Source organism: Diadema antillarum, unplaced genomic scaffold (assembly GCF_040938485.1).
Source record: "Diadema antillarum isolate AM-2024a unplaced genomic scaffold, OU_Dant_1.0 scf00000037, whole genome shotgun sequence".
Taxonomy (NCBI): Eukaryota; Metazoa; Echinodermata; class Echinoidea; order Diadematoida; family Diadematidae; genus Diadema; species Diadema antillarum.
The window spans coordinates 119552-130058 of record NW_027270926.1 but is presented as its reverse complement, the minus strand read 5'-3'; the positions used below and the strand labels follow the sequence as shown (position 1 = coordinate 130058).

General features: G+C 37.3%; 1 protein-coding gene across 1 annotated transcript; it reads left to right on the top strand.

The window, feature by feature from the left end:
* The first annotated feature begins 1247 nt into the window (after nucleotides 1-1247).
* On the top strand, nucleotides 1248-10194 carry LOC139708939 (2-Hydroxyacid oxidase 1-like). The gene is made up of 9 exons (XM_071620909.1): nucleotides 1248-1332; nucleotides 2257-2466; nucleotides 3216-3367; nucleotides 3954-4215; nucleotides 4646-4821; nucleotides 5496-5587; nucleotides 6180-6341; nucleotides 9042-9111; nucleotides 10115-10194. The coding sequence occupies exons 2-9, from the start codon at nucleotides 2321-2323 to the stop codon at nucleotides 10192-10194; spliced, it is 1140 nt and encodes a 379-aa protein (XP_071477010.1). The 5' UTR covers nucleotides 1248-1332; nucleotides 2257-2320.
* The last annotated feature ends 313 nt before the right edge of the window (nucleotides 10195-10507 follow it).

The window sequence follows — 10507 nt, the reverse complement described above, 5'->3', positions numbered from 1 at the left end:
ATGATGTTCCACACACGATATGGGAGGAGATAGGTGACATTTCGGCTGGACTTTAAAAGCGCAAAACTGTGAATCAAATCAGGTATCATGTCCCTAGCCAAACTTGGGACACCAATGTGACATTATTATACCTCATCCAGTTGTACAGGAAGAACACGTCTTTCAGTTCTACATGAACTTTCTTAACAATTTGATCAGTGATCTATATTGATGTTCACAGTATGTGCCTGTTAGACATGTTAGAGTAATACTTTAATAGGATTGTATAGTTTGGTATAGATAGGGCTTCAGATATCCAACGTTTTGAGAAAATTAGAAACCTCTAATGAGCATACAATTCTGAGATGAATTCAAAGTTTATTTGATGAAAATTGGTTTTGAAATGACTGAAATATCCAAAAATCCAAAGCGTTCTTCTTAAAAGGTGGGACCCACCTTTTACTAGGAATACTTAGTTCTACTTTGTTTTTGGATACATCAGTCATTTAAAAAACAGTTTTCATATCAAATTTCTTTTAGAATTGTATGTTCTTTCATATGTCATAAGTTGTTTCTGATTATCTCGCAAAAAGTTAAGATCTGAATTCACCATCTCAACCAACATTAAATTAGCCCATTACCTTCTCTCCCACAAAGTATTTTCTCATCCATGGCTCCCTCACAATGCCCGAAAGACCAAGCCCTATCCGTCCGCGATTTGAATGTGTATATATAGGCCTGCAATGAAATAATCTTGTTTGCCATATGTCATGCACATCGTTACCATACGCTTCCTTTATTGATTTGTTACCATGGACATTTTTCTGTTTGTAATCATCGCCTATTTTTGACTGAAATAAATGAGATCATAACGATTTCACATGGTTATGTGGTCGCTGACATAATCTTACTTTGCTAAACTGGTTCGGTTCATTCAATTTCCGCAAAATCATGAATGGATTGCCCAAATTTGCCAATACATGGAAGCACAGGATGATTAGTTTTTTATCTTAATACGTTAAGAGAACTAAACGTCTTGATAGTCGGCATCAAATACACAAGTGTACAACTTCAGATACATCTTAACTACCTGGTACTCAGAATGTTTGTGCACAGAACATGAAACAGAGAATTGAACGTAAGGAACACACAAAGAGAAATATCGCGCACTATAAAGACACGTACGTGCTTGTGATGTGCGCTCCGTACACATACGTATATACAGATTTCGCATTAGTCTCACATTCAGAGCTTGCAACTGGCTCAAATTTCACGTTGTGGACCATCCTGCTGTGCACAGCCGTAAGAGATTCGTTTCTTCTGTCTGGACATATTTAGCTGAATACACGTAAGGTGAGAATTAGATCCGTATTCTACATTCGTTGCATAGATCCTTGGATTGAATTTTCAAGGAAGGGATGGGGAAAAAAACACAGAAATAGAATAGTGATTTTTGGAGGTGAATCCTGTGACGATATTTTTGAAACGATCGCCCACTATGTGATGCACTGGTTACAGAGGGTTGAGGTGAATGCGGTAAAACGGGCAAACTGACAAAAGAACTTTGGAACCCACTACCTCTCCAAATTAGCAGTGGCCAATCTGTGAATGGTTTTATGAAACATATTGACAAAATGGCTGTTATCAATGCAATATAAAAGGAGAGGTTTTTAATGATACATAAAACATATTCTGCTGCGTCAATTTACTTAAACGTTGTGTAAACCAGGGTATAAATACACATACATGCCATTATTTCTTAGAAGTTTTTGAACATTGATCTTGTTCTTTTGTACCATTTTTATAGAGTAATTTTCTCGTATCTTGTACAAGATTAATTCAGACTATTATTTTGGATATAAGAAATGAATTGAAGTGAATTGAATTACAGCATTAGGATACCCCAGGACAAGTATAAAAATTATTTAACCTTACGTTCTGAAATCTCTATTTTGTAAATTATCAGCAATATTTTGTAGGGCTAATGTGCAAATAAATTTCTGTATTTTGACAGATCTGATAGAAATAAATGTATTTTGAATGGAATGGACTTGAATTGTTTTGAAGATTAACTATTTACCTGATCTAATATGCATACTGTGGTAACACATACAGCGCAGACGGTATGGTGGCTTACATGAGTAGGCCTAAAGGCCAAACTTGACAGAAATGTATACCCCTAATTACAGCATTTTCTGCGACTGGTGGACTTTAAAACACTTATAGGTCTCTCACATTAAGCAAGAGATGTTATGAATACAATACGGTTGTTTGCAGTTCAAGGTGCAAGAATCTCCCACCCTAGTGTCACGGCACCCAGGGTTCATACTTGACGAAAGGCATGGACAGCATGACGAATCGGCCCAAAACGGTTGCAGAGTTTCGAACCCTAGCACAGAGCAAACTCGCCCACGCACACTTCAATTACTACGAGTTATATAGCGAACCTGGTCAGACAGCACGTGACAGTGAGGATGCTTTTCAGAGGTAGAGGTTCTTGCTAGATGGTAAACCGTAAACACCAATTCTTTTCTTTAAGGCATTGATTTACGAGGTCCTGGTCAGGGGTATTTCTTTTTGGCACACACACACAAAAAAAAAAGGAGAAGAAAAAAGAACTACGATGATTTTCTAGTGATGTTTAGTGATAGACTGATCTGAATTATCATAATCGTTAGGGTGACTCTGATTATTAAGTAGGTACTAATCTGATCATTTTAATGATGGAGAATGGGATCTAAATTTATGTTCGTTTTGGTTTGTTGTTTATTTATCATTACTATTCAGTCACATCAGCAATACAGGAAACAATCTCGATACACAGTACATGCACATTAGTAAGATAGGAATGATTTCAGGCAGAACAAGGAAACCTTAAATGAATATAAACTCCCTTGAAAGCAGTAGGCTTATACTCACTGGTAATCAGCTGTCTTCAGATTATCCATGATATAAATTTCACTAAACAATAACTTTACAGAAGCGCATTTCAGAATTCAGTTTGTCCATGCCAACCGATTACGTCCAATCAGCTTAGGCTTGTTAAAGGCTGTGTCTGTGCGTATTTGTGTTTGTGTTTGTGTGTGTGTGTGTGTGTGTGTGTGTGCGAGTTTTGTTGTTTGTTTGGTTTTTTTTTTCGCCGGACTTAGCATTTAATAATTATAGCAATTTCCCCAACTCTGACGTCATGGATCCTAGTTAGTTACCCGTTTGCTTAAACGTTTCTTGCAAAACAGGTACAGATTTCGTCCAGAAATTCTCAATGACGTCTCCAATCGCAACCTCTCAACCGAAGTTCTTGGCGAGTCCATCAGCATGCCGATATGCGCCGCAGCGACTGGCGCGCATTGCCTGGCGCACGTCGACGGAGAAATGGCAACCGCTCAAGGTAAGAATTTTGAATTAAATCATTCAGGCGCCCTTTCACCTCATTTCAAAAATAATAATGCTCTCGGGTTTTAGCATCACATATATTACAGACTGTTCTGGCCTCTTTCTCCAGCTATGACGGCACATGGATTTAACGAAAGCTTGAAATTAATGTAACCTTTTATCATGTTGACCGTATCTTCTCATTTTTCTCAAACTTCGCGATTTTATCTTCTAATATTCCCGCATTCACAAATCAAGAAGATGACATATAGCATCTCGACTTCTTGCCTTCCCAAAAATCCGAAAAACGTCAAAAAGGCTGAAAAATATCTCGTATTCCCGATGACACTTGTAAGCTCCCGTAGCTTTAAGAATGGTTCCAGCATTCTAAAAAAAAAAAATATGAGAGAGCTGCATTACTAGTAGTACATACGCACACCTATACTTCTATAATTATATACATATACACACACATGCATTCATACATACGTATGCATAATTTCATACTTACACTTAAGAAAAACAGCAATCGATGTCTGAATTTGGGCAACTCCCCTCCCATTATCTTAAATAGACCCACGTTGCCCTCTCGTTTCCCATAGGGGTGAGAGAAGCCGGCACGTTAATGATTCAGAGTGCCTTCTCCAACAAGACGTTCGCCGATGTCGCTCGGGCGGCACCTGGGGGACTTCGCTGGGTGCAGACCTACGTCTTCAAGGAAAGAGAAGTCACCAGACAGCTCATTGCCAGGGCCGAAGCAGCCGGGTATAAAGCCGTTGTAGTCACTGTTGACTCCCCGCTAACTGGCTTCAAAGCGGCAGATCAGAATCGCGAATTCAAGTCCTTCCAACACGATGAATACAGGTAAGATCTCTGACCACATCTCACCTTCTCACTATCGCCGACAGAATTTGTGGCATAATGAATCATTGCAACGAATTTGAGTCAGCTTTATTCATTTTTTGTCGGTCATGACAGGTCTGGCATGGCTGGTCCTTAGTCTGAAGTTATGTACAAAAAGGAAAACAATACTCGAAATATTTGATTTCTCTTTAACTCGGTAAAAAGTCGGTGCTTTTTCTTTAAAATATATCTGTGGACTCTTATACGACGTACTCAAGGAAGGGATGTTATGATTCTGTTCTAATTTGCAGATATCATTTCTTCTGCAATCATATTTACCAAGCTTCTTATTCCAACGTCCGTTAGTGTCTTTGATGAGCATATTTTGTGTTACCAATGTGGTCCAAACCAAACAAGATGGTTGCACTGGCTGGCGGTTCTCTCCGAGCAGATATCGAAACATGGAAGTGGAGAACTCTGAAGCCCAGGCGACCTCAAGGAGAGAGGGAGACAGGTTTCTCTTCGTGCACTTTGGTGAGGACATGGACAGCAGCGTCACCTGGGCGGACATCAAGTGGCTCAAAACTCTGACGTCACTTCCAATAGTCTGCAAGGGAATTCTGACCGGTAAGATTCGTTGAGAGAAAGCGTCTTCTTCTATAAATTCTTCATCTTCTCTTTTGATTCCGATGCAGACGAAGTGGATGCACGTCACGAGCCCGACACCTACGAGTCATACAGCCCACGAGTCATACATCCCATGAGTTCGACACTAAGCAAACAAGGCCCACGAGACCGACACATTAAGCCCCGTGTTGTAATGTCAAACTCGTGGACTGTTTTTACCTCATGTCGAACTCATGGGCTTTACATGCCTAGTGTTCAACTCGTGGGCTGTATGACTCTTGGGTGCTGGTCTCGTGGGATAAATCCGCCGAAGTCGTCTCGCCTTTCAGAGGGCAATAATTAGCTGCCCAATGCAAGATTCTTTTGTATTATGTTGCGTTACGTTAAATAAAAATGACATTAACTTGATTTGAATTGAATTGAATCGAATCGAATACGGAATAGCGATATTGTTCCAAGACCTTAGGAATTTCGTAATGCCATAACTGAAGAATGACGTAAACGCCATGGCAAATAAGCTTGGTATTGGTGACATGTCGTCATTATTTTCTAATCATTTGTCAAAAATGATGCTGGGTTCATTATGTTATGTATATTCTTAAGATCAAATTCCGATTCCTTGTCTTTGATGGGTAGATTTTATCACTATTCTCTATCCTGAATATTTTGAACAGGTCGTGCCGCGCGCCAAGCAGCGGACGCTGGAGTCAGTGCGGTAATAGTCTCGGCTCATGGAGGGCGGCAGCTTGACGGGGTTCCTGCGCCTGTGAGTACGACAGTACCGGATATTATGTAATGTTATGAATTTTATTTCCGTTTTTCATTAATACCATTTCCTTTACATAATCATTAACATAGCATTTTTTTTTTACTGTCATTTTCTTCATCATCATTATGATCATTACAATTACTGTACTTAATAGCATTTCATCCGTATATTCGAAAAGAAAGTACCTGCAATGATAATTCTTGAGACAATAAAACTACCCATCCATGATGAACAAAGAAAGACCTTTCACAATACATTTAATTCAAATTTAATTCATTTCAACTGATATTTCTAATGTCACATAATCTCTTTCAAATACAATGATGGGAAAGTGAATGCATACAAAATGAATATAATTATGAACACACGCTTGAAAGGGAAAAATGATCAAATCATTGTGTTAACGAAAAAAAAAAGCCCGTGTAAAAGAAAAATTTTGTATAAACGTTGGCCACTCAGTTAAAAGGAAGTACAAAATAATGAAAATGATATTATGATTAAAGAGCACAAAATCTGTTCTGCCAATATCCTTGTCTCATTGTTTTTATCTTATTTCTTTTTTGTCTAATCCCTCGACCTTCCTTTCAAGATCGATGCCCTCTCCGAAGTTGTGGAAGCTGTCCGAGGTCTTGGTGTCGAGGTTTACATGGACGGAGGCGTACGTACAGGGACCGACGTGCTGAAGGCCCTGGCGAGAGGGGCACGTGCTGTCTTCATTGGGAGGCCTATGCTGTGGGGACTGGCGTGCGGGGTAGTAATGTTTTACCTACACAGTTTATGTCAAAACAGTATTAGTATTAAGATGATTACACCATAGTAATACCGAAATTATCTTGTTGCAGAAATTATATCTGTAGAATATGTTTTGCAATATTCTAAATGTCCCTAATCATTCATTTGTACACATGTATTCATATCCACGTTGATCAAATTTTCTCTTTCTCCAAAATTCAATCATCTTTCTCGTACTCAGAAAAAAAGTTTCCTGAGAGTCAGGAAATTTACTGAGTGGGGATGTGATGAATTAGGTTTCGAAGTGAAAGTGTCCCAGTCATCCGTGTCATTCCTAAGAAGGTTTTTCCGATATTGTGATCTACTCTACACGAACATGAAATGGGCCTATATGCAACGTGCAAGGCGCAGTCTTTCTTTGTCCATTTGTTTCTATTCCGTTATTTTTACAGTCAACAACATGTAAGTGTATATCCATATAAACGAGTACTTTGTCCTTGTTTGTGGAGCTTCAAAACGGAAAGAGACCCCCGCGCCCTTCTTATTATACCCATCGTTCGTTTCATAACAGTGCGTGTCCTTTGAATACTGATAAGGCTTCTGTTTATGATACCTGATTTAAAGCGATAGTATAGTTTTGGTTGAGATAGAGTTTCAGTTTTCCATTTGTGTGTGTGTGTGTGTGTGTGTGTGTGTGTGAGATAATTAGAAACCTCTTATGAAATATGAAAGAGCATACAATTGTAAGAAGAATTCAAAGTTTATTTGATGAAAATCAGTTTTGAAAAGGTCAAAACGTATATAAAAACAAAGAAGTCCAAATAAAGGGTGGGACCTACATTTTATTAGAACCACTTTGTTATACTTTATTTTTTTATATCTCAGCCATTTCAAAAACCAGTTTTCATCAAATAACCTTTCTTTTAATAACATTTCTTTTAGGATTGTATGCTCTGTAATATTTCGTTAGTGATATTTAGCACGCAAAAAGTTAAAATCTAAATCCACTATCTCAACCAAAACTATACCATCCCTTAAAGAAGAAACACTTGTTTATTCGTATTGTTTGATGAACAGTGCCCTGTGTTAACCTAGGTAACTCAACCAATTGCTGATAACCACTGAAACAGACAGGATGTTAGCAAACATTTCCTCTTGAGATAGCTGCTTTTAAAGAGGATATCCTCCCTAGAAATAAATAAACTTCAAAAGAAAGAGGAAAATATACGCTACAGAACGGTACAAAAATGACATAAATCTGATAAGAAATAAGGAAGATATGCTATTTTGAAATTTCATTCTTTTTTGGAAAACATTTCTTGACCAGTGTTTATGAATATTCAAATTAGCAAGATGGTGATGTCATACCCTCACAACTTTTCATGTATCTTATGTATGAAATTCGGAAAAATTGTTATTTTCAGATGATACAAGTTAGAGCATGTTGTCATACCAAGATATATCAGAGTTAACATTTTGTTCTTGTTTATTTTGGGTGGTTTTAAGTTTTATATTCATACAGCTGAAATATGAGATTTTTGTCATTTCTGTACATGAAATAGAAATTGTGGAGAACATGATGTTGTCAACTTGCTGAATTGAATATTCATAAGGGGTCGTCTAGAAATGTTTTCCAAAAAAAAAGTGAAATTTCAAAATGTCATATCTTCCTCATTTCTTATCCGATTTATGTCATTTTTGTATAGTTCCGTAGGGTATATTTTCTTCTTTCTTTTAAAGTTTATTTATTTTTAGGGTGCATTTCCTCTTTAAAGCTGCTATCTCAATAGGAGGTGTTTGCTAACATCCTGTCTGTTCAAATGATTATCAGCAATTGATTGGGTTACCCAGGTTAAGACAGGTCACTTTTAATCAAACATTACGGGTAGTGTGGACTTGCCATCATAAATAAAGTGACTGCATGATATCTCAGGAGTCTGAATATTGCTGGAAAAAAAAAGCGTCCATTTAAAACGCTCGTTTTACTTATCGCTAATATCGCTTTCAAAGTAGATAATACGTATAGCTTTAACCTCCGTAAGTCCTTCAGATTACCAGAGCTTGGGAGCACAAGTATATGACAGTATTATACAGTTTAATCTGAGTCTTCTCGTAGTTTGTTTTATTTTGTTTTGTTTTGTTTGTGTGTTTTTTTATTTGCTCATATGCATAATTGAATGAACGACAATAAGCCATTTCGTAATTAGCTCAGGTGCAAATTTCAGAAAATGACCTTCTTCTTCTCTATTGCTTAGGCACTTCACTCTTTCCATAGAGACTTAATGCATAAGCTTGCATTTGATAGAATTCACGCTCATTTTTTTTTTATTACACCCCAGATATTCACAGAGTGTACGTAAGTAAAGATACAAACCAACATGGCTGCCGGTTTGAAAGACCTTTCTGATCATGCGCAAAGTGAAATCACGAAATGGTCTATTTAGGATTCTTGTATGCAACTTACTAAGGAATATAGATATATGAATATTGATAATGATTGATAAAGATATCATAAATTTCTGTTATCAAGAACCAATATCTTTCACTAAAGATTTGTAGATGGATAGGCTCATAGCTTTATAATCATCGAAAGATGAATATTTCATAATTTGTAATCTTTTATGATGGTCCTATACTACACGCAGAAACACATAAAACAAACAAACAAGCGAACAAACAAGCAAACATGAGTTATTTTTTATTCTTCTCCTTCTCTTAGGGATCTGATGGCGTTCGTGAAGTTCTAGAGATTCTCCGAAACGAACTGGATTACGCGCTGGGCCTTTGCGGTATGAATTGTCTTACTTTATTTTTTTTTCTTTACATAGTTGAGTTTATTATTGTCCTTAGCGTTTAAAAAATCGATCAAATATTCATGAACCCTTTGAATCAATTGAATTTCCACCGATACTGTCTTTTCAATCCATAAGTCTTAACTCATACATTCCAAAATAGTGAATTACAAATGTCCATAGCGATTATTTCCTCATCACTGCATAAGAACGAATGCAACCTTCAAGTTCTTGATAGCAAAAAGGAACAGAAGTAGTCTGCTTAAAAAGAAGTCATTGAAAGTTCCTTGTTTTAAACTACACCACGGAACAACTGAAACTTTTTAAGTTTCTTTATCAGAGTGAAACTTTTGATTGAAAAAGACCAAAAAAAAAGCTTTGCTTTCTCTGTCCGTATGATAGTTAATACTGAGATTATCCCTAATTTGTAAAACATAATATGACGAACTTACATCTTCCGCTATAACCTCGGAATGTGTATGTCTTAGATGCTATAAGGTGAAGGTTTACTTTTCCTGAAATGTCTCCTGCTAAATCATTTTATAAAGTATCGTTGCTGAAAAAAGAATGTAAACGTAATTGCAGATTGGTTCCATTTTTTTTTTTTAGGTATAGCATTACAGATGTCGTTCATTTATGGCAAATAATCTGCTTTAATGTCCAGCCAGACCTAAACTTTGAAAATACGACCAAGACTTCAAGACTTCCAATGCACACCCGCACGTGCATGCACACACACACACACACACACACACACACACACACACACACACACTCAAATGGTCTATTCATGTTTTGCTAGTTAGTGCAATCCTGAAGGGAAAACAAAAATAGGCATTGCCTTACAACCAATCGATCTATTATGACATATGAGCCAGATCTGTCGTATGTTTCCGTTTTCCTCTACGTTTTATTATACAGTATTGTCCTTTTGTTTATTTTCTACTAAAACGAAGAAATTTTACATCTTTACTTTTTTTTTCTTATTTTCTCCATGCAGGGTGCGCAGATGTTCGCGACTTGCCACAAGACATTGTCGTCCACGAATCATACTATAAAAACCAAAAATCGAATTTATGAAACAACATTTTGGAATTATTTTGATGCTGTCCATTTCGAGTATAGACGGCTGGAAGCAAGGCTAGCATGGCAGCCGGAAGGATATGTAACTGAGATAATTATGTGTTACGGGCCGCGTGTTTTTTTTTAGGCGGCACAGATTGGGGAAGCTAAAAATCTATCGGGGACCCTATCCCTAAACCTAACCCTAATCCTAATCCTAACCCTAACCATCAAACCCTAACCCTAACCCTAACCCTAACCCTAACCCCAACCCTAACCCTAACCCTAACCATAACCATAACCAAAAACCCTAACCCAACGTTTTTCCCAT